The sequence below is a fragment of the Salvelinus namaycush genome, chromosome 30 (assembly GCF_016432855.1).
Source record: "Salvelinus namaycush isolate Seneca chromosome 30, SaNama_1.0, whole genome shotgun sequence".
NCBI lineage: Eukaryota > Metazoa > Chordata > Actinopteri > Salmoniformes > Salmonidae > Salvelinus > Salvelinus namaycush.
This window is the reverse complement of record NC_052336.1, coordinates 10,723,561-10,748,972: the sequence shown is the minus strand read 5'-3', so window position 1 is coordinate 10,748,972 and position 25,412 is coordinate 10,723,561. Positions and strand designations below refer to the sequence as shown.

The following is a 25,412-nucleotide window of genomic DNA, read 5'->3' as shown; positions in this document are numbered from 1 at the left end:
TCCATTCTATGAACATCTGTGAGCTTTAAGGCCTTTTCTCATTTAAAATGCCTGGTAGTTAAGCAAGGGGAGTCTAAGCTGAATCACCAATCAGATCTCCAACCTCATCTCAACTCAGTAGACATCCAATATGACTGGGCCAATCTGCTGTGTTTCCCCATGTTTCAGCCCTGACCTACTGATGTGGGGGCTGTGTTTGGAAGAGCTACAGTATAGCTGTGGTACACAGGTGACAGTGTCTGTGATTTATTTAGAATTCAAGGTACATTTAAACAGCATGGTTACCACAGCATTCTGCAGCAATACGCCATCCCATCTGATTTGCGCTTAGTGGGACTATCATTTGTTTTTCAACAGGACAATAACCCAACACACCTCCAGGCTGGGTAAGGGCTATTTGACCAAGAAGGAGAGTGATGGAGTGCTGCATCAGATGACCTGGCCTCCACAATCACCTGAACTCAACCCAATTGAGATGGTTTGGGATGAGTTGGACCGCAGAGTGAAGGAAAAGCAGCCAACAAGTGCTCAGCATATGTGGAAACTCCTTCAAGACTGTTGGAAAAGCATTCCAGGTGAAGTTGGTTGAGAGAATGCCAAGAGTGTGCAAAGCTGTCATCAAGGGAAAGGGTGGCTACTTTGAAAAATCTAAAATATGTTTTGATTTGTTTAACACTTTTTTGGTTATTACATGATTCCATATGTGTTATGTCATAGTTTTGATGTCTTTACTATATTCTACAATGTAGAAAATAACAAAAAATCTAGAAAAACCCTTGAATGAGTAGGTGTCCAAACTTTTGACTGGTACTGTATATTCTTCAAAAATCTTTGTGCCTTCAGAAAGTATTCATACCCCTTGACTTATTCCACATTTTGTTTTGTTACAGCCTGAATTCAAAATTGATTAAATAGATGTTTTTTTCTCACCCATCTACACACAATACCCCATAATGACAAAGTGAAAACATGCTTTTAGAATTTTTTGCTAATATTGACAATGAAATACAGAAATATCTCACTCATATACAGTAATTATTCACACCCCTTTGCTATGACACTCCAAATTGAGCTGAGGTTCATCCGATTTACTTTGATGTGTCGCTACAACTTGACTGGAGTCCATCTGTGGCCATTTCAATTGTTTGGACATGATTTAGAAAGAAACACACCTGTCTATATAAGGTCCGACAGTTGACAGTGCATGTCAGAGCTGAAACTATACAATGAAGTCCAAGAAACTGTCTGTAGATCTCTGAGATAGAATTGTGATGAGGCATATATCTTGGGAAGAAATATGGAACTACCCAGACTTTGCCTAGAGCTGTCCCTCTGACCAAACTGAGCAACCGGGCAAGAAGGACCAGGCAAGAAGGACCTCATGGAGTTGACCAAGAACCCAGTTCCATGACAGAGATGGGAGAACCTGCCAGAAGGACAGTCTCTACAGCACATCACCATTCTGGGCTTTATGGGAGAGATGGAAGCCACTCCTGAGAAAAAGGAACATGACAGCACGCCTGGAGTTTGCAAAAAGGCATGTGAAAGGCAAAGGATTCTGTGATCTGATGAGACAAAAATTGAACTCTTTGGCCTGAATGCAAAAAGTTATCTTTTGGAGAAAATCAGGCACAGCTCACCCGTCGAACGCCATCCCTACCGTGAAGCATGGTGGTGGCAGTATCATGCTATGGGGATGCTTTTCAGTGGCAGGGACTGGGAGACTGGTAAGGATAGAGGGAACAATGAATGGAGCCAAATACAGGTAAATCCTTGATGAGAACCTGCTTCAGAGTGCAAACAACCTTAGACTGGGGAGAAGATTTACGTTCAAACAGGACAATGACCCCAAGCATACAGCCAAAGCAACGCTGGAATGGCTCCAGAACAAGAATGTGAAAGTACTTCAGTGTTCCAGCCAAAACCCAGACTTGAATCCCATTGAAAATATGTGGAAAGACTTGAAGATTGCTGTTCACCACCACTCCCCATCTAACTTAACAGAGCTTGAGAAAATCTTAAAGGAAGAATGGGAGAAAATCTCAAAATTCAGATGTGAAAAGCTGACATACCCAAGACAACTCAAAGCTGTATTCGCCTCCGAAGGCGCTTCTACAAAGTATTGGCTCAGGGGTGTGAATACTTACGTAAATTAGATATTTCTGTATTTCTTTTTCAATAAATTTGCTAAATGTTTCTAAAAACATGTTTTTGCTTTGTCATTATAGGGTACTGTGTGTAGATGGGTGAGAGGGAAACAATTGATGTATTCCATTTTGAATTCAGACTGTAACACAACAAAATGTGGAATAAGTCAAGGGGTATGAATACTTTCTGAAGGCACTGTATATAATTTATTAAAAAGTCCAAAAATGGATGTAGCAATCTCAGATCGCCCCTTTAACTGAACTGGATTTGGAAACAAATGATCCCAAATAAATACAGGAAATAAAATTATCTGACACGTAGGACACCGTCTTTCAATTTTTGTTTTTACAATTGTTTTATACACCATAATATGTATTTATTCTGAGTAAACACACATACTGTAGGTAGGTATGAGTCACTGCATTAATGAATGATTATACATAGACATGCTTATCACAATGAATACATGAATGTGTAGTGATTAATACCACATTGAGGAATTTCAGTCAAGGTTTTTCTTCACCATAAAATAGAGAGATGAAGAAAGCATCTGTTTGCTGTCATATACATTATACAGTGGGGAGAACAAGTATTTGATAACCTGCAAAATCAGCAGTGTTTCCTACTTACAAAGCATGTAGAGGTCTGTAATTTTTATCATAGGTACACTTCAACTGTGAGAGACGGAATCTAAAACAAAAATCCAGAAAATCACATTGTATGATTTTTAAGTAATTAATTTGCATTTTATTGCATGACATAAGTATTTGATCACCTACCAACCAGTAAGAATTCCGTCTCTCACAGACCTGTTAGTTTTTCTTTAAGAAGCCCTCCTGTTCTCCACTCATTACCTGTATTAACTGCACCTGTTTGAACTCGTTACCTGTATAAAAAAGACACCTGTCCACACACTCAATCAAACAGAATCCAACCTCTCCACAATGGCCAAGACCAGAGAGCTGTGTAAGGACATCAGGGATAAAATTGTAGACCTGCACAAGGCTGGGCTGGGCTACAGGACAATAGGCAAGCAGCTTGGTGAGAAGGCAACAACTGTTGGCGCAATTATTAGAAAATGGAAGAAGTGCAAGATGACGGTCAATCACCCTCGGTCTGGGTCTCCATGCAAGATCTCACCTCGTGGGGCATCAATGATCATGAGGAAGGTGAGGGATCAGCCCAGAACTACACGGCAGGACCTGGTCAATGACCTGAAGAGAGCTGGGACCACAGTCTCAAAGAAAACCATTAGTAACACACTACGCCGTCATGGATTAAAATCATGCAGCGCACGCAAGGTCCGCCTGCTCAAGCCAGCGCATGTCCAGGCCCGTCTGAAGATTGCCAATGACCATCTGGATGATCCAGAGGAGGAATGGGAGAAGGTCATGTGGTCTGATGAGACAAAAATAGAGCTTTTTGGTCTAAACTCCACTTGCCGTGTTTGGAGGAAGAAGAAGGATGAGTACAACCCCAAGAACACCATCCCAACCGTGAAGCATGGAGGTGGAAACATCATTCTTTGGGGATGCTTTTCTGCAAAGGGGACAGGACGACTGCACCGTATTGAGGGGAGGATGGATGGGGCCATATATCGCGAGATCTTGGCCAACAACCTCCTTCCCTCAGTAAGAGCATTTAAGATGGGTCGTGGCTGGGTCTTCCAGCATGACAACGACCCGAAACACACAGCCAGGGCAACTAAGGAGTGGCTCCGTAAGAAGCATCTCAAGGTCCTGGAGTGGCCTAGCCAGTCTCCAGACCTGAACCCAATAGAAAATCTTTGGAGGGAGCTGAAAGTCCGTATTGCCCAGCGACAGCCCCGAAACCTGAAGGATCTGGAGAAGGTCTGTATGGAGGAGTGGGCCAAAATCCCTGCTGCAGTGTGTGCAAACCTGGTCAAGAACTACAGGAAACGTATGATCTCTGTAATTGCAAACAAAGGTTTCTGTACCAAATATTAAGTTCTGCTTTTCTGATGTATCAAATACTTATGTCATGCAATAAAATGCAAATGAATTACTTAAAAATCATACAACGTGATTTTCTGGATTTTTGTTTTAGATTCCGTCTCTCACAGTTGAAGTAGGAAAAGTAAGCTTTGTAAGTAGGAAAACCTGCAAAATCGGCAGTGTATCAAATACTTGTTCTCCCCACTGTACATATACGTTACCTATGGAAATGAACCCTAGTTATAGTCTCAGCATGTTCTATTTCCTCCTGAGCTGGATGGATACGTCAGAACTATTTCCAGAGCCAACAACCAATTATTCAGCACCATGAGCCCTCCCCGGAGCTAAGGTCATCGTGTGAGGGCCACTATCACGACCCTACGGTTCGTATTTATTTGCAACTTATTTTCAGAAATTAAACCGTGTATAAAGACTGTGTATATAAAATTGATTGTGTATAAAACACACTCCAAAACCCATCCATAGAGCTAGTATTATCATTCTGTAGAATAACATTTGTAGACTATTTTTTTTTAAATACGTTTTTAAACAGAGGAACCCAGAAATCACCGATAAGCATATTCAAGCAGCAGCATTATAAGGAAGCGCCAGGAAAGCGGTGATCATTAAAAATAATGCTTATCTAAGGGAAAATGTCCAACTTGAAATGTTCTTCTTTCACATTGTCTCCCTTTACATGCGACCGTGCTTGGGCTAGCAGTCTTCTCCCTCTCTCTTTCCGAAGAGTTAGATTCGGTGCTCATCACCTTTCTATTGATCACGTATCATTTGCATCTAGGAAAAGATGTGAACTCAGATATTTAAGAGGACGAGGACGATCGCAATGATTTATTCATTTCTAAATCAAAAAAGTGGAAGGTAGATGAGAAGAGAGAGAATCTTCACAGGGAAGCAGGGAGAGAGAGAAGGCAGGCATGCAGTGGAGGGGAGAGGAGACTGCAGGGCACTGAGGCTGGGCTCCTCTTTCACACTAGCCTCCAGGCACGTGGTGTGCAAGTCCTGCTAATTACCAAGGTGAATCATGCTGCCGCTCTCTAATTAGCCAACATGACAATCTAATGGAAACATGCAGGCAGAGCTGGCACACTTAGAGAATCAACTCACAAAGAAAGACCCCTCTCTTTTACACTACCCTCCTCTTCCTTCCCCTGTGAATTTCTATACAAATTATATTTCTCAAATAAAAAGGGGGCAGGCTGGTTGAGCTATTGTTCTCCAGTACAGGTACAGTTTAGAAAGGAAAGAGGTTAAGAGAATATGAGTTGGTCTGGCTGGTCAGGATTTAGCTCTTGTTCTCTCCTCTGTGTGTGTGGTGTTTGTTCCCTAATTGAAACGTGTCCTCAATCCTGCCTCCTCTCCTCTCCCTGTTATCCCGGGAACGGAGGGAGGCTGGCTGGCACCCCGCCACGAGCATAGCTCAGCGTACCCAATTCCCCTGTCGCAGGAGTCCCAAGGAGTGCTACAGCGCACAAAGAAAAAGTGGTCCTACAGGCTTCTTTTGCAAGAGAAGACGAGCCGCAATCTCCCTCTGAGGCAAATCTCTTTTTTTGTTTGTTTTCCTTCTCATTACAGGACTTTGTAATATTCCAAAACACCAAAAGGTATTTTTAAAAGCCTGGTGATTTTTTCTTTATAATATGTCTTGAGGAAAAAAAGAAAGGAAAAAAAACAGAGAAGTTGAAACTCCAGACAACAAAGCAACAAATAAAACAAAAAATAGTGCTAGTGTGGACTATTTAGTAGGCTGTGCATATTGAGGAGTTAATCAAAACAGATCTTCATTCTGAAATAATTAAATGAACAATTAAATAGCCCCGCTTTGATCTTTCAAACAACACTGATGAAACACTTCAACAATGGGAAATATTTGAGAAGACGTGTGGATATGTGATATTTGCATGCATCTACATACACATTTGTAATAACCACTAAGAGGTTAGAGATACTTAACCTCACTGTTTTTCCTGTAGTAGAACAGAATCTTCCATGTACAGAGACTCTCAAATAGCATATTTTAAAAGCCAAACATAAAAGTTCAATGAAAGGGAGAGATTTACTGCCATGTTTTGGTCCTTACAGTATATCACCAAATGTCAGCGCTTTGTTAACTAGCCCAAACTGGCTTCATAATCATAGTGATTATTCTGACAGGCTTTAGCCCTGAGCATACCTAACAGCGAGCACTCTACAATGGGTACGATGACGGGTTCTGTGGGGCCAAACGATGAGAGGCCGTGAACCACAGATACAACAGACACAAAAGTAGTAATAAATGCATGGCACTGTAGCCTTGTCCTCTGACACCTCTGACAATAGAGGAGAAATAGCACTGCATGACGGGGCCTGTTGCACAAGCGCCTTTACAGGCTAAATGTGACCTGGTCATCTGTGGGGGATGCTGGGGAAATCATGTCTTAGAGCCAATGATGTCTTGGAGCACATTGGTTACATCCACAGGTTATAATTAAAATAAGTTGGCTAAATCTACAATATCTCTTGATGGAGGTGGGAAGAGAAAAATGTTGACCAGTGTTTCTATGTCATGTTGATGCTACTGACTACAAGTCAATCCAGTAATACACTATGTGGATGTATGTAGATGTTTATGCATCTGGCTAGGACATACTGTACATATAACGCCTCTTGCTTTTAATTGGTGCCATACAAGGTTGAGAGTTGAGCGTGGGCAGAATTCATTGCTGCGTGGTTCAAGACATTTCATGATCAATCCTGGTGTGCAAACGAGGCAAGAAAAAACTCCCTCTGAACGCCCGAGGAGGAAAAATATTTGAGGAAAATTATTCTAACAAAAAGCTGAGCGATTCCCATTGGACAGCTCTCAGTTTCACACGGGTCTGGAATCACTCTGTGGTAAAGTGGAGCAACGCGGCAAGGACACAGATCCGACTGGCTGGATGAGAAGAGAGAGGAAGGGAAGACAGGGGCTCCCACATCTCACCACCCGCACCCCAACACCCCCTCAGCCCCCCTCTGGCCTGCTGATATGGGGATGTCATTCAGAGCAACCAAGAGCTGTCTTAACAACAGTCTCACTGACAGTCCTTATCGTCAAAGACACAAACTGTATAGTGATATGCCTCTAAATAAACTGGCTATGTTCAATTCTTGTGGAGGATCACCTTTATGTAAAACAGTCTTGGATAGCAGCTGGGCGTGCAGGCTTTCATTCCAGCCCTGCAGAAACACACCTGCTTAGCTAATCATGTCCAGACTGAAGACCATGATTAGTTGATTATTTAAATCAGGTGTGTTTGAGGAAGGAACAAAAGACAGGCTTCTGTGTCCAACTGTCCATCCCCTGATATTCCTCTGCATCAACATGTCACCTGATGATGCCAAAGTTTACCTCTTTCAATTCCTATTTTGCCAGGAAGTTTATCATAGGTGTATCAAGCTATGATAAGTCTGTAACCCATTTTACAACTATTTCAATGATCTAAATGTTTATTTTTGTGGGAAACCTGAAGCAAAAAGCTTGCACTCAGCCTTGGCATTGCATGTGGTGTATAAAATATAATTGGGCTTTTCCAATAACACATTTACCATTAATTATTTATGGTTTTCAACAAATTAGATTCTAAAGCCATGGCCCGAAACATCAATGACCCGCATTTCTTAGCTGGTTTGATCAAGAATGAAATTAGGAGGATAAGGGCCATCATCAAAATAAAAGCCTCTCCTTACAAAGGCAACAAATTCTAGGGAAACCATTTATCCCAATCAGCTGACAGACGTTTGACCGACTCCTCCCAACCAATCATAGGCTAAAGAGCTGAGCGACCTCTCAGTTGTGTTCTCAAAGCCAGAACCATCCCACTGGGAACAAACTGGTTGAATCAACGTTGTTTCAACGTTATTTGTCAATGTATTGTGACGTGGAATAAGTCATCAACTCTTATTTTGAGGGTAAAATTTCAACCACAGGGGTATGTTACCATGGTAACCAAATTGCAACATAGACAAACCTTGTATGAAATATGTTGAATTTGTAACTTTAAAACTACGTCAGATCTTCAACGTCATATCCACTATCAGACAAAAAACAATAGGCTGGGCAGCACCTCCTACTGGAGAATTTATCTATCTACAGGTACCCTTTGGTCTCCCTTCCAGGGTTTTAACCGAGCCCAGCCCTGATCAATTTTGACATTTGTCACTGACTATTACCAATGTGATATCATGAGAACGGTTGTTGAGAGATCTCCACTTAAAAACAAAATAGATTCACTGTTGCTATTGAAGTCATTCCAAAGGGCAGGTTTAACAGAGCAAAATAAATGTGACCAAATCAGTTAAAGAATAGGACTAAATCAAATCAAACTTTATTTAAAGTGCATTTAAAGTTTGATTTGATTTAGTCCTTTTCTTTCACTTAGATTTTTGGTTGAGATGGAGACGTAAATCCAACATATCAATTATTAATTAGTAGACAAACTGGAATTAAAGCCAGACTACATCAGCGGCACAGAGAAGAAACTAGAAGATAAATCTCCTTCAAATGTTAAAATTTGGTTGCACTGACAAGCAAAAACATTTCAATATCACTTCTGAAATGCAATACATTTAGCCTATTAACTTGTTGACAAGTTAACAAATGATACAGTATGTTGATATCACGTCTCCAACTCAACCAAAAATACAATTTAAAGAATGGGATTAAGCTTGTGGTTCAGATGGAACTATCCAAGCGGTAGATACACTACAGTTCAAAAGTTTGGGGTCACTTAGAAATGTCCTTGTTTTTGAAAGAAAATTTAAAAAATTGTCCATTAAAATAACATGAAATTGATCAGAAATACAGTGTAGACATTGTTAATGTTGTAAATGACTATGACAATGACATTGTTAATGTTGTAAATGAATTTGAAGCTGGAAACGACAGATTTTTTACGGAATATCTACAAAGGAGTACAGAGGCCCATTATCAGCAACCATCACTAATGTGTTCCAATGGCACGTTGTGTTACTGTAGCTAATCCAAGTTGATCATTTTTAAATTATGTTAGCACAGCTGAAAACTGTTGTTCTGATTAAAGAAGCAATAAAACTGGCCTTCTTTAGACTAGTTGAGTATCTGGAGCATCAGCATTTGTGGGTTCCATTACAGGCTCAAAATGGCCAGAAACAAAACACTTTCTTCTGAAACTCGTCAGTCTACTCTTGTTCTGAGAAATTAAGGCTAATCCATGCGAGAAATTGCCAAGAAACTGAAGATCTCGTACAATGCTGTGTACTACTCTCTTCACAGAACAGAGCAAACTGGCTCTAACCAGAATAGAAAGAGGAGTGTGAGCCCCCGGTGCACAACTGAGCAAGAGGACAAGTACAATTGTCACATTCCTGACCTTATTTCCTTTATTTTGTCTTTGTTTAGTATGGTCAGGGCGTGAGTTGGGGTGGGCATTCTATGTTATGTGTTTCTATGTTCGGTTCAATGTATTAGCCTGATATGGTTCTCAATTAGGGGCAGGTGTTTTACGTTTCCTCTGATTGAGAACCATATTAAGGTAGGCTGTTCTCACTGTTTGTTTGTGGGTGATTGTTCCTGTGTCAGTGTTTGTACCACACGGGACTGTTTCGTTTCGTTCGTTCGTGTGTTCCGTCCTGTTCGTGCGTTCATGTGTTTTGTTCTCAAGTTCAGGTCTGTTCACGTCGTTTGTTATTTTGTTCAAGTGTTTTTCGTCTTCGTTTAAATAAACGTGATTATGTCTTTAAACTACGCTGCATATTGGTCCGATCCTTGCTCCTCCTCAGAAGAGGAGGAAAACGAACGTTACAACAATAGAGTGTCTAGTTTGAGAAACAGAAGCCTCACAAGTCCTCAACTGGCAGCTTCATTAAATAGTACACACAAAACACCAGTCTCAACGTCAACAGTGAAGAGGTGACTCCGGGATGCTGGCCTTCTAGGCAGAGTTCCTCTGTCCAGTGTCTGTTATTTTGCCCATCTTATTCTTTTCATTTTATTGGCCTGAGATATGGCTTTTTCTTTGCAACTCTTCCTAGAAGGCCAGCATCCCGGGGTCACCTCTTCACTGTTGACTTTGAGACTGGTGTTTTGATGGTACTAGATTTCAGCTATGCTAACATAATTGCAAAAGGGTTTTCGAATGATCAATTAGCCTTTTAAAATGATCAACTTGAATTAGCTAACACAACGTGCCATTGGAACACAGGAGTGATGGTTGCTGATAATGGCCTCTGTACGCCTATGTACAGTTGAAGTCGGAAGTTTACATACACTTAGGTTGGAGTCATTAAAACTCGTTTTTCAACCGCTCCACACATTTCTTGTTAACAAACTATAGTTTTGGCAAGTCAGTTAGGACATCTACTTTGTGCATGACACAAGTCGTTTTTCCAACAATTGTTTACAGACGGATTATTTCATTTATAATTCACTGTATCACAACTCCAGTGGGTCAAAAGTTTACATACACTAAGTTGACTGTGCCTTTAAACAGCTTGGAAAATTCCAGAAAATAATGTAATGGCTTTAGAAGCTCCTGATAGGCTAATTGACATCATTTGAGTCAATTGGAGGTGTACATGTGGATGTATTTCAAGGCCTACCTTCAAACTCAGTGCGTCTTTGCTTGACATCATGGGAAAATCAAAAGAAATCAGCCAAGACCTCAGAGAAAAAATTATAGACCTCCACAAGTCTGGTTCATCCTTGGGAGCAATTTTCAAACGCCTGAAGGTACCACGTTCATCTGTACAAACTATAGTACACAAGTATAAACAACATGGGACCACGCAGCCGTCATACCGCTCAGGAAGGAGATGCGTTCTGTCTCCTAGAGATGAACGTACTTTGGTGTGAAAAGTGCAAATCAATCCCAGAACAACAGGAAAGGATCTTGTGAAGATGTTGGAGGAAACAGGTACAAAAGTATCTATATCCACAGTAAAACGAGTCCTATATCGATATAACCTGAAAGGCCGCTCAGCAAGGAAGAAGCCAGGCTGCTGTTTGCAACTGCACATGGGGACAAAGATTGTACTTTTTGGAGAAATGTCCTCTGGTCTGACGAAACAAAAATAGAACTGTTTGGCCATAATGACCATCATTATGTTTGGAGGAAAAAGGGGGAGGCTTGAAAGCACCATCCCAACCGGGAAGCACGGGGGTGGCAGCAACATGTTGTGGGGGTGCTTTGCTGAAGGAGGGACTGGTGCACTTCACAAAATAGATGGCATCTTGAGGAGGGAAAATTATGCGGATATATTGAAGCAACATCTCAAGACATCAGTCAGGAAGTTAAAGCTTGGTCGCAAACGAGTCTTCCAAATGGACAATGACCCCAAGCAGACTTCCAAAGTTGTGGCAAAATGGCTTAAGGACAACAAAGTCAAGGTATTGGAGTTGCCATCACAAAGCCCTGACCTCAATCCCATAGAACATTTGTGGGCAGAACTGAAAAAGCGTGTTCGAGCAAGGAGGCCTACAAACCTGACTCAGTTACACCAGCTCTGTCAGTAGGAATGGGCCAAAATTCACCCAACTTATTGTGGAAGGCTCCCTGAAACGTTTGACCCAAGTTAAACAATTTAAAGGCAATGCTGGGAATGTGATGAAAGAAATAAAAGCTGAAATAAATAATTCTCTCTACTATTATTCTTATATTTCACATTCTTACAATAAAGTGGTGATCCTAACTGACCTAAAACAGGGGATTTTTACTAGGATTAAATGTCAGGAATTGTGAAAAACTGAGTTTAAATGTATTTGGCTATGGTGTATGTAAACTTCCGACTTCAACTGTAGATATTTCATTTTAAAAAATCTGCCATTTCGAGCTACAATAGTCATTTACAACATTAACAATGTCAAGACTGTATTTATGATGCATTTTATGTTATTTCATGGACAAAAAAATAGCTTTTCTTTCAAAAACAAGGACATTTCTAAGTGACCCCAAACTTTTGAATGGTAGTGTACATCTCCTTCAAATGTTGATGTTGTTTGCGTTGTCAACCAAACACAATTCAAAATGACTGTTGTAATACATTAAATAATAATAATACATTGATCATTTCAACTGCAGTCCAGGCCTATTGGTTCTGCAATTAGATGAAGCACAGTGATAACGCATTAATCGGTTGAATTAATACAACAACAAAAAATCTGACATTGTATTCCCTTTTCAACGTAACTGTGCTTTTAAATGGTTGAAAGCACAGTGATATACTGTACATTTGGGTGACAACTAAAAATCAGACATTGTTTTTCCATTGGAATTTGGTTGTGATTTTATATGGTTGTGCTTTTAGATGGTTGAAAGCATAGTGATAACACATTGGAAATTCAACTAACTTTTGGCTATCTTTTTGACTGGGTTGTAATCTCATTCATCAACGTCTCAACCAAATATTACCAAGTTATCCACGTTGAAATGACGTGATGTGCCCAGTGAGATGTGAGGTCCTGGGGATGATGAGTTTAGACCAGAGAGAGTCTTCCTCTCTCCTCTCCCTGCCTCCAGACGGAGTTCTGATGATGAATCTATGGCCGCAGTGTGTCTGTGTGTCTGACACTGTGATGTATGTAGGCCTGGTCCACTCTCCCCCCACCCCTCTCTCAGTGCTGAGAGGACCTGATGATTAGGCACTGCCTCGCCTCCTGCCTCAGTGGGATTTCAGACAGAGCACACAGACCAGACCAGACCAAACAACAAAAAAATGAGGAATACTCGTTTTGGCCATTGATTTTCACTGGGGGCATTTCTAAAATAGCCCATCTGACCTTTTGGGCGAATGTTTCTGAATGGAGGAAACTGGGGTGCTACACACGTTTGGCCTTATGCCTTTTGCTATCTGCCTGGGCGGTACTGAGGTCTGAGGGGGGAAGGGCGATGGATTAGGTTGAGGTGGAAACTGGAGAGGTCTGATAGAGGCCACATGGAGCCAAGGCTGCCATCACACTACCAGAGTATGTGTCTCTATCATACACATGCTATCATCCCCTCTGACTGGGTGTAATTCACCTGCAAGCGCCTCAATAAAGTTCACCAACACCTCCTCCCTGTTCCCTCCCAATATACCACACCTGCCTTTACAAACAAATCAGGCGCCAACTCAATTTCAACACACATTTCTTGTAACAAGTATATAACACTGTCATAGAAAATTATTTTTGGAGAGAGGGGTGGCAGGATTGTCCACCCGTCCGTCCGTTGCCTGGAAGAGCAGCTCAGCCTCATTATCCTGATTACATTTGTGCAGATGTGCTGAATGAGGAGCCGCCACCGACAGACTCCCTCCGCGGTAACCGTGGTGACACAAACAGCTAGCTCTGTCCCCTTGAGCCAGTCAGGTGATGAAAACCAGAAAGGCACGGGACTGAGAAACGACGGCCATTAAGCAAAAAAAGAGAGAAGGGGGGACGAAAAAACGTAGAAAAAAAACTCCCCCTGTAGTGGTGTCATCCCTGACTGTCGCACTAAACATTACAAAAAGTAACAATTTCACCCCCCCAACCCCCCTCCCTCTGCTCCTTCTGAAATTCTAAAATGAAAATGAGAATGTGCGCGTGCCGCCTTTCTTTCTCAGGAGATAATCTGGCCCCATCCAGATGATGAGCGGCCTGCCACTTAACGGGGAGGAGATCCACTTTGATCACACCGCCCCGGGGCGAACCTATCGCAGCACAGCCTATTACACTGCCTCATTTGCATATGCAGCTAGGGCTTATGGGGAGGCTGAGATCTAGTCTCAAGGTTCTAAACGAATGAACAGAGCCAAGGAAAAGCACCACTCCACCTCACACTGGTGTGGTGGTAGTGTAAGATCTCTTTACAGAGAGCAGAGTGGAGGAGAGAAGATCCCCATTCTAATGTCCATAGCATACCATTTGGATTGCATGTCCAATACATTGCTTCATACTAAGTGGTACACTAGTATGGACATAGAATTTGAATGTGGCTAAGCAGCTCTATGTTGCTAGATCTACTATGGTCTACAGTGCCTTCAGAAAGTATTCACACCCCTTGACTTTTTCCATATTCTGTTGTGTTAGTCTAAATTTAAAATGTATTAAATTGAGATGTATTTGGTCACTGGCCTACACACAATAACCCATAATGTAAAATTGTAATTATGTTTTTAGAATGAAAAGCTGAAATGTCTTGAGTCAATAAGTATTCGACCCCTTCGTTATGTGCAATAATAGTGTTTAACATGATTTTGGAATGACTACCTCATCTCTGTAACCCATACTTACAATTACCTGTAAGATCCCTGAGTAAAGTGTTGAATTTCAAACACAGATTCAACCACAAAGACCAATGAGAGGAAGGAAACCGATCAGGGATTTCACTATGAGGCCAACGGTGACTTTAAAACAGTTACAGAGTTTAATGGCTGTGATAGGAGAAAACTGAGGATGGATCAACAACATTGTAGTTACTCCTAAATACTAACCTAATTTACAGAGTGAAAAGAAGAAAGCCTGTACAGAATAAAAATATTCCAAAACGTGCATCCTGTTTGCAACAAGGCACTAAAGTAACACTGCAAAAAATGTGGCAAAGCAATTAACTTTTTGCAAATCCAATACAACACATAACTGAGTACCAATCTCCATATTTTCAAGCATAGTGGTGGCGGCATCATTTTATGGGTATGCTTGTAATCATTAAGGACTGGTGAGTTTTTCAGGATAAAAAAATTATTAAATGGAGTTAAGCACAGGCAAAATTCTAGAGGAAACCTGGTTCACTCTGCTTTACACCAGACACTGGGAGATGAATTCACCTTTCAGCAGGACAATAACGTAAAACACAAGACCAAATATACATTGGAGTTGCTTACCAAGAAGACAGTGAATGAGTGGCCGAGATAAAGCTTTGACTTATTTAACCCTGATGTCCTTACACAGCTCTCTGGTCTTGGCCATTGTGGAGAGGTTGGAGTCTGTTTGATTGAGTGTGTGGACAGGTGTCTTTTATACAGGTAACGAGTTCAAACAGGTGCAGTTAATACAGGTAATGAGTGGAGAACAGGAGGGCTTCTTAAAGAAAAACTAACAGGTCTGTGAGAGCCGGAATTCTTACTGGTTGGTAGGTGATCAAATACTTATGTCATGCAATAAAATGCAAATTAATTACTTAAAAATCATACAATGTGATTTTCTGGATTTTTGTTTTAGATTCCGTCTCTCACAGTTGAAGTGTACCTATGATAAAACAACTACAGACCTCTACATGCTTTGTAAGTAGGAAAACCTGCAAAATCGGCAGTGTATCAAATACTTCTTCTCCCCACTGTATAACTGTGACAATAAACATATTTCTATCAGCCTTTACAATGCAAATGGCTCTACGGAAAGTGCTATGGTGAATATTAAACCGGTACTCACAACACTGATAGGCTCCCCCAATCTATCTCTTTGAAAGAGCCATGCACAATGAACAGCAGTCTCCAAAATGTTTTTGGGAGCCAGAAAAGAGAGATGGAGAGAGAGAAAGAGAGAGAGAAAAGAGAAGGAGGATCTCTTTGGTGTGGTGTCTCTGTTCTATAGAAACCACTTTTCCAAACGAGGCGGACATCAATCAGCACAAATAATTCCTACAACTTTTTAAGTCAGACCTTTAAATGGCATTACATATGTAGCGAGGCATGAAAAATTTATATGTTGAAGTCTTGGGAAAATGTCAAGGGTAATGATCTCCAGCACAGCGCTTACCTCCTTAGCTTTTTGTTTCAGCCGAGCCTGCTCTGGGTCCTCTTGCCTGGAGCGACTCTGCAGAGTTAAAAGGGGGGAGGGGGACACACAGGTTAACAGCTGGTTTAAGGACCCCCTCATCTGTTGCAGCCAGCACAAAAATAGTACAAAATGGGAACAGGATACAAGGTGTCAAGGACATCGTATTTGGATTCATAGAAGTGCAATTGAGCGCCCGAGGCCAGTGCCCTTTAAACCTGCGCCAAATCCCGCCGTAAATAAGCTGCTGGAGGGAAATTCTAATCAAAGGAGGTTATTAAAAATTCTGCGCGAGCCAGCAGAGCACACAGGGCCGGGAGAATGTGCTCAAACTCAGAAAGTCACAGGCACTCTGTCTGTCCCTCTTTTGTTCCGGTGCCACTGCTCTGTTCTGTTCTGTGTGTGTGTGTGTGTGTGTGTGTGTGTGTGTGTGTGTGTGTGTGTGTGTGTGTGTGTGTGTGTGTGTGTGTGTGTGTGTGTGTGTGTGTGTGTGTGTGTGTGTGTTTTGTGTGTGTGTTGTGTATGCGGATCTCTCTAGAGTCAGGACCAGAGTCCACAGTACTGGAGCGCCACTGTAATTAGTCAGTGAGAGCTGAGCTGCCTGTGCAGCTTGTACCTGTCTGTGTGAGCTGTTAACCACAGGGCTTCCAATTAACCATACAGGGACTCTTCTAAAAGCTCACTGTTAGTGGCACCCTGCCAGATCACCACACTATCACAGTACTAGCCTACTGTAGCTATCAGAGACGCAGTGTACTTCTTCTATGAGTCTATGAAAGAAAGATAGATACACTGTTGAATGCTCCCACAGTTTTATTGTACAACGTTTCGACCCGTAGGTCTTCGTCTATGCTATGGTAATACAGGCAGCTAACAGCCATAGCAATTAGAATAATTCTATAAAAAAATCTACTTCATGTTTCACTAGCATAAATTCATTTAGCTTGAATGAAGGTTAGGGATATGACTAGTAATAGTCCAATGTGTCTTTAACATAGCCTAACCTCTCTAAGAGCATGGTCATCCCGGTGGTGTTAAAGACTACTTCATTAATATCTCTGAACGTGACGCTCCTCCTGATGTTTCTTTTTTCTACTATAAGCAATCAAATGATATTTGCCTTCAGTGGTGCTGGAAAGCAAGAGTCTAGCTACCCGTTCCCTGGCTCCCTCCCTCCCTCCATCCCTCCTTCCCTCACTACCTCATGAACAGATCCAGTCGTCTTGCCCTGCTCCTTGCTAATTGGCTTTAAATATATCAGGCGGTTCACGTACTGGTCGGTGTCTCAACTAAAACGACTGCATTTGCCCTCCAGTCGGCCGGAGCATCCCTGAAGACCTGAGTCATATTTTAAATGGACGGAGGAGTGTGAGCGGAGGAGGGGATTATTTTAGTAGATTCTTATTTAAGAGGTCAAATTATAAGGGAGCCCCAGCGTGGAGCCTGGCTGTCAGCGGGGAGAAAACAGGGACAAAGATGGACTGTTTACAAAGGGCCATGGTGGTACTGACATGCTTTACATCTCCTCTGTCAGCTCAGCTGTCCTGACCGCCCCTTCTCTCTCTCTCTCTCTCTAGAAAGGGAAGGGGACAGGACACAAAGGGTGCATAACAGTACAGTGGCTGGATGCTGGATCCACCCTCACTACTGTTTGAATACCCCAGTTAGATACTGAAATATACTGTAGGAGGTGTATAGTGGAAATGGACAAGTCAAATTAATTAATGTGCCTCAAAACCATCCTATGACATAATAATGAGCCCAGACAATACATATTGCATATTAGTTATACAGTTATACTCAAGATTTTTTCAGGTGTGATAAACTGATGTTTAGTACAACTTCCTGTCATATACTCCTTCTAAAGACACTTGCAGTTAGGCAATAAGATTGCATCTTTTTTTAAATAACAAAATAAAGCTTGGTGCTTAACAGCTTTGCTGTCAAGGCAGTAGTTTCCTAACTACCAACTATAACAGCGGCAAGGCGGGTCATTGTTCATCAGTCTGACTGTTTCTAATGTCCTGCATGGCAGGCAGGACCAGACCATAACAATGCTGTTAACACAGGGAAGTGGTAATGCAATCAGCTGTGGGACATTGTCTCTGTTGAAGATGTATTAAATGAAGCAAGCTTCTCTCTAATGTCTCACCGTGGGGCATTTCCCTTCAAAACACATTCTATTGGTGGTGACAGTATTGAACTTTTGCATCATACTGTATGTCTAATGAATTATGTACCTGTCTTCTTTGATAGATTGTATGAAGTATGTGAGAACTTATTCAAGTCATTTCACAATCTTATACAAGTTAAGTGTGTGCAAGAAGTGTTTACACCAGTCTCAACAGCCTGAGTGTGACTGGATGGACACACATGAGTGTGCAGAGACTGCCTAGATGCAATTCATCTGTTCTGAGACTGTAAGGCTCTCTGAGGCTCCCCTGCCCACTACTGTTGAAGCTGGTTCTCCTGAGTACTGAGATGGCTGACACGACACGCTTTTAGCTCTGGGCGTGTCAGCGGGTATGTGAGGAGGATCAGATCAGAGGACTGTATAGAGTTCCACAGTGGTTTCTCTGCTTGTTGTGTTTGGGGACAATGAGAGGACAAAGGAGCCCTAGAGCGAGGGGGTGGGAGAACACACTGAGGTCACTCTACGGAGGACACACTCGGTTTCATCTGTTAGCTAGGGCCTGGGCAGGAACAGCGAAGACACCACACTGCCCTAGACACTGACAAGGAACACACACCACAGCACAGCTAAACACTACCTTACACACCACCTCACACACAAGTAACACACACAATAGCGCCTACACTGGCCTTCATGGTGTATTAGGTAGACTTGGAAAAGGGGTAACTGAAACTGGTAAGATTTCAGCGTATTGCTAAATTGGGCTAAAGATCAGGATGAATGTGAAAACACTTCATTGACTGTGTGGTTGTAACTAAAAGGGATATATGCCGTTATAACAAGAAGGCGACTAGGACTTACTTTAGCTGCTTTGAGTAGGATCTCTCTCTCCTGTTCATCCTTCCTCTGCTTCTCTATCCTCTCCAGCTGCTCAAAGAACTTTAGCTGCGACCGCACGTCTGCTGACTGCTCATACCCCTCCTCATCCTGCAGAGAGACAGAGAGGGGGGAAGAAAGAAAAAGAGAGTGAGTGGAGGAAAAATAACTTAAGATCCTAAGAAGATCTCATTTTAACCACAAGTTTGGATAAACATATTACTACAACTTTAGACACCGCGTCTCTCTCAACCACCAGTTTGGATAACTAATCACAACTTTTCTTTGTTTACAGGTATCACTGCTTCTCGTTGTGTTAAATATGTTGTTCTGCACTTGGGAGATGGGAAGATGAGACAAGTTTCAGAAGGAAAACAAAGTTTGTGGGTCATCAAAAAGTTAATATGACAATTGTTTATTCCCTGTGTGTGTCTCTGTCTCTCTGTTCTCCCCCAAAACCCTTTATCAGTTTCTCTCACTCTATCTCCCTCTCTGTGGCGATGTGAGGAGCTGGGTGGCAGAGCAGAGTGGAGTGACATCTGAGGGTTTGTCACCACGCGCACGTCTCTCTCATCCTCCCTCCTTTGTTCAGAGCTGAGCCTGCACTCCTCTCCTCCTCCGTAACTCAGTCGAGCCGTGCTCTCTCTTTCAGGCCGCCCGCCCGGTTGGTTTTTTCGCTGATGTCAACAGAGTGGCTTCACAGAGACGAGGAGACTTCACGCATCTAACACGCCTCATTTACAAACCGCAAAAAAGACTAAACAAGACAGGGACAGCTGTAGCCCACCACCCCTCCTCTGCCTCACATACACACAGGAAAACAGCTTTTCAAAGTTGCTATGTTTTTTGCTTTTTTTTTTTTTTACAAGGAGCAGAGTTGAATTAACTTTATTGTAAACCAATTAAATGTGGTTACATTGCTATATTCAAGGCTAAAAGTTAATGTCACCCATGCTGGTGTGCCAGACAGAGGCCTGCAAAAGATCTACCAGGTATTTTTCAAAGTTTTGAAGAATATGTTTCTGTGGAAACTGTGCTATGGTGTTTATCACTTAAGTGTAAAAAGCGCCCACCTCCTCATAGGTATGTCTGTCTCTGGCACAACTACTTACTTTACCGCCGTCCATCCTGTGCTGTGCGATGGAGGAGACCTTCTCCAGCACAGTGCGGAGTCGGGACTGGGTAGCGTGGGAGATGAAGTTCACAGCCTCCATAGGAACCTCTGACACGCCAAACTTCTTAGCTTAGGGTCACAGACAGACAGAAGGACTCCAACATTAATACATGCTGATCTCCCCAAATCCCAGTCTGAAAAGGCTTTTCATACTACTGAACCAAGCTGAGCCGAACCAAACCAAGCTGTAATGAGCTGGCCTGGTTCCACATCCACCATAGTTGTTGGAACCATGCTAAAAAGGACAAAGCAAAACATTTGAGCCAGCACAGTTTGGTTTAGGTCAGGACGATAGTGTGAAAAAGGTATTAGTTTAATAATGATAAAGCTCTGTCTAGACGTTTCACAGTTCTAGTGCCATGTTGAGAATAGTATCCAAGTATGAATTGCCAAGCTCTTACTCTGCAGTATTTCATGTGTGTAGCTGTAAACAACATTGGCCAACCTTAACTTTAAAGGATCATTTCGACTAGTTGTCTGGCAGTAAACAGTTTGTGAAGTCATAATTCAGAGGACAGAGTTTAGGAGGTTAGGATCTGTGTTTCTTCCTTTTTAATATTCCATTAACAGAATGTTCTCTCTGTTACACTTTTAAGTAAACCACACCAATTATTTAAATCAGCTGTACTGTACACACATCTTTTCCCGGTCTAACATCTCGAAAGGATCGAGATCCGTATAAGCCTGATAATTAGTGTGAAAATTCAAAAACATTTTCTCTGGGTCATAAGCGATGTCAAAAGGTAAAATACTAAAGGCTTCCACTCTCTTACAAACTGAGATATTCAAGGCACCGAGACAAAGAAAGCCAAGTTCTCTATGAAATAAATACCTTCCTCAATGTACAATGTAGTCCACACCAGCACCTGGCTTAGGACTATAGGAGAGTCTAAACAGCATTGAATTGCTTTAGTGTTAGTTTCCAACCACCTTAACAGGCTTTATTTTGTACTGTTTTTACTGGTAATCTCATCTGCCCTTAAATAGAGAAAAGTGAACTTTCTGCACTGAACACGAGTGAGTCTCTTTGGAGTTGAGTACTTCTGTATGCGTCTCTGCAGAATTGGACCTCTGAGGTACCAGTGCACATTTACTTTGAGAGGCTATTCTAGAGAACTCCAGCTGTGCATATTTTCTAGGCCCTGGGAGTCAGGAGGGAGTTGCTGCTTGCAGTTTCACAAATGAAACTGGCCCATGGCTCAAGGACAAGCCTGAGGAACAATGGAGAGGGGGGGAGAGAAGAGAGATAGAAAGAGAGAAGGGGGTGAGAGGAGAGAGAGATATGGGAAGAGATAGAAAGAGAAAAAAAGAGAAAGAAAGAAACGGGGAGAGAGAAACAAGCTCCTGGACATTATGAAAGACACAAGGTTCCCTGGTCCTCACCAGGTCTGAATCTACCCTGCCCCGCTGTACATCTCCCTGTCCAGTGTTGGCAGCAGAGAGCAGAGGGCAGCATGAAGCAGAGGGGTGAGTCAGGGCTGTGTACCACTGTGTGAGGAGGACCACATCCCCACTAGCCTCTGATTGAGCAGAGTTGGCAGGCTGGGGAGCCTCCCTTGGTTCTGCTGCCAGCTGAGAGTTCTCCACAGCCCATCACTGACACAACAAAGCCGCCCAAGTGCCACTGCCCCAGCAGGGGGCACCATGGCCTCCCACCCACCCGGCCCCCGCACAGCACCAAGCCCCCAGAGCAAGATTTACATTTTTAACCCCCTCCTCCCCAAGGCGACGGGATAACAACCTCACCAATGTACCGTCTAACAGCACATGACCTCTGGGCCTCATTGTCACCGTCACCGTGGATACTTATTTGAGGTAAAACAAGAAGAAACGTCTTAGCGCTAAAACTCCCTGTTGTGTTTGAATTCTATTCTACTGTGTGATTTTTAATGTAATGTGTATTCAAGACTTAGTTGTTTATGGTAATATTATTGAATTGCACTTTCACACATTAGGCTTAGACATTTCCAACACAGTGCAAAAAGGCCTGAAGTGTAACAAAGTGCCATTTACCAGTACCACCATTGAATGTGCCTAACGAGAGGCCAATACATTGTAGATACTAGTCTATCACATGGTAAACCCTCACATGAATTCTAATATGAACAGAGACTGATTCCACTGGTCCGTGAATCATCTCAGATTCGCAAATAGGACAGTATCTGAATGTGGAGCTCCAATCAAAAAACAGAAGAACAAAATCAAGTCTTGTAACTCTCTTCCTTCAGTCTACAGGACAATCTGACAAGCAGCCTTCAAAAGACAGCTCTATAAAGTATTTATGTCAGGGCCTGGGGTCTAGTAAGTTCAGACAGACACTGAAGAATTCATTAAAGGAGGTGAAAGAACTGTTAAGTGCATCAAGTTTAAAATGAGGGAGGCCAGAAAGGAGCGTCTGCTCGGGCCTGGCCTGCAACATCCCATCAGGGGAAGTAAATCAAACTGTCTGTCTTTAGTGATGACACTACAGATGCAGAAACAACAAGGAGAATACAAGAAAACACAAAGCTAACAGATAGATTTCATCACACACACACAGACAGGGGTCTGGCCTATATTTTCTAAACCAACACACGTTTGAAGGAACATGATTCTGTTTGGTACACATGTTCATGAATAAATTCAAGATAAATCTGAAGATAATAATCACTATGATGAAAATGAAGACCAGCATCATCGGCAACACTTGATGATTATGGAATTATTATTATGGACCTGGATTTAATACTAACCGTGAAGACAACGATACTGTACATGATTCCACCTCAATTCTCTATGATTTAATGACTTTAAAGACTTACTGTGTATGCAACTTCTATTGTTCTATTGCTGTGAACAAGGCCTCATTATCATACACTATATGGGTAGTCTTTAGAGGTTTCTCTAGTGAGGGTGTCATCATGTACTATAACGTACTGTAGTAGTGTACTGTCCGTACCTGTCTCCAGGATGCGTCTGTGTAACAGGCCCGGGTGAAGGAAGGCCTCATCTTTACAGGAGCGGATGTGTGTTCCCACCAGCTCAGAGTTGGTGGCCAGGATACGAGCGCTCTCTTCATTCAGGTTCACCCCCGCCATGGACGCCACATCGTTAATGTCATCATCATCCCTGGAAACAAATAGATGGAGGATTCATTTTTTAAGGGCTCTACAAATGTAGTTTGTTTTTGCAAACTTGTAGTGTATTTGAGTTTTAAAAAGAAATCTAAAGTTGTAATTTCCACTTAGAAATGTCAGACTTGTTTTGCCCTCATGAAAAATGTATCAACCACTACAAAAATGGCAATGAATTATAATCCACATAATAATTCAAATGTCCTGTTGCTGCAGGACTATTTTCCTGCTGTAGCAAACTGGCTCAAATTAAGATCCTACATCTGTACATTAGCTCTTACAACAATGTCTGTATAAAACAATATTGTATGTGTCCCTTTTACAGTATTAGTTTACATGTCCCTATAGACAATTACAGAGCTGTTCCTGTGGAAAACTGACAGATTTTCTCATGTCATTCAAGGTGCAATCGTACAGGGAATGTAGTGTATGCACTTGGTAATGTCATGATTCAGAGGTGTATAAGCTGCTCATAAAATACACTATTTTAATAGGTTTTATTCCATCCAGAGTCCATTTGAGTCAGCATATAGTAGGATTGACAACGTTTGGATGGCGGGGAGCTGGGTAAGGATGCACAGGAGGATTGGAACTGCTGTGTGATGAATCTGGCAATATACTAATATCAACAAACACTGTATACAGACCACTCTGCTGAGAACAGCAATATCATCCAGTACTAGTCCAGTGGAAATATCCACCACCATTTTGATTCACAACACGAGCTGGCTTCTCAATACATTGGTCATTTTCTTAAATATGAGCTTTTTTACAATTCATACATAGGTTTGGATCAGTAAAATGTATTAGATATAGTATTTGAGGTAAACAGTAACAAGGGGATAAAGGACCAGGAAGACCCATTGAGGTCAAGGTCCTCCCCAAGGATGACCATCATTAAAAGAATGGAGTGTCTGACCCAAACAGTTCACCTTTAATTGTAGGTTTTGGGTGAATCTGACATTGACAGTCACCAGGCCTAAATCCTCATTCCAGTCTCTATGAGTGAGTACCCTAACAGGGGAACGAGTGCTGTGGTAACCTGGTTGTGGCTGGCAATGCCCTGTGCTCATCATCCATGGAAACACTGCCTCCCTCCCTCGCTCACTGGGCTGGAGGAACCACTGAGTGGCGGTGACAGAGGGCACAGAGAACCACAGAACACACACAGGGCAGCCGCTCACTGCCTCCCTCGCCCGTTCCTTCGCCTCCCCTCTAAAGTAATTGGCGTTCGCACCGCCAGCAGCCGCTGGTTCCGACCGTCAGAAGTTACGTGTTGCGGGGGCCATGCACGTTGATGCTGCCTTGTTCTCTAGTCTCTGCCCGCAGCGGGCGGGCGTCCATGTGTGGGAACACATCGCCATCGTTAGTGGCAGGCATCGCACCCCGCTGATGTCTTCCTGTTCCTCTGTAAGGCCACGAGCACCTATATGAGTCCTGACATCCCGGCAGGAGGTTGACAAAGACGATTAGAGCTCCTTCCTGCACCAAGAGATCTCACTAGACCCTCTACTCACCCTGCCAGTCCCAGTCCTACTCTCTCTGAGTCTAATAATGAACCTCCATGTAGAATCTACCCAACAACACTCTCATGATACAGGAGATGTTACACTATGTTATTATTATATATCTCCCCTCCTACTGTAGGCTATACACCTTCATCTTCACGACCGTCATCTTCATCAACACCCAACACCCTGGCCTCCTAACCTCATCATCCATTAAATAAATAAACCATCATATGTAATGATGAATAACACATAAAGTTACACTACACAGCTAGTGGACATGGACATGCTATGTTGCTATGCAAATAACTCCCTTATTCCTGTTTCTTAATAGCACAGCTAGATGTCTCCTGTGTTTGGGGGGGCTACAACCAAATGGAAATGCAAGACATGGTTGACATTAAAAATTAGTTATGAAACGCATAACAAAAAGACTCCTGAACGAATGTACAGTACCTTCTCCTCTCACTAATAAAGGTGAGATGTAATTAGGTTCCACTGTGGAGGAAAAGACACCTCTCAATGATTGGTTTGGCTTTGCTGCGGGACATGACACCCAGAGCAACATGAATACATATGCATGCATTTTCCATATCAAACCTGGATGGGAGAGAGGGCACGCCATAGATGGGGAGTTGGATTGCTCTGCCATTTAGAAGGAGCATGTGTATGTGTGGAATGGGGGCATCCAGTCAGGGACCAGGATCCAGGGCCAGACAGGGATCGTCTCTGATACCTCCCCCCAGAGAGTGCCC

The 25,412-nt window shown here is 42.4% G+C and overlaps 1 protein-coding gene across 1 annotated transcript in view; it reads right to left on the bottom strand.

The window, feature by feature from the left end:
- Positions 1-25,412, bottom strand: part of LOC120025361 (transcription initiation factor TFIID subunit 4-like) — a 122,529-nt gene that overhangs the window by 33,986 nt on the left and 63,131 nt on the right. Inside the window, exons 9-12 of the mRNA XM_038969903.1 lie at positions 22,975-23,144; positions 19,975-20,105; positions 18,848-18,973; positions 15,835-15,891 (exon numbers count right to left, since the gene is read on the bottom strand). Coding sequence (XP_038825831.1) covers positions 15,835-15,891; positions 18,848-18,973; positions 19,975-20,105; positions 22,975-23,144 — 484 coding nt within the window. The remainder of the gene's footprint in view (positions 1-15,834; positions 15,892-18,847; positions 18,974-19,974; positions 20,106-22,974; positions 23,145-25,412) is intronic.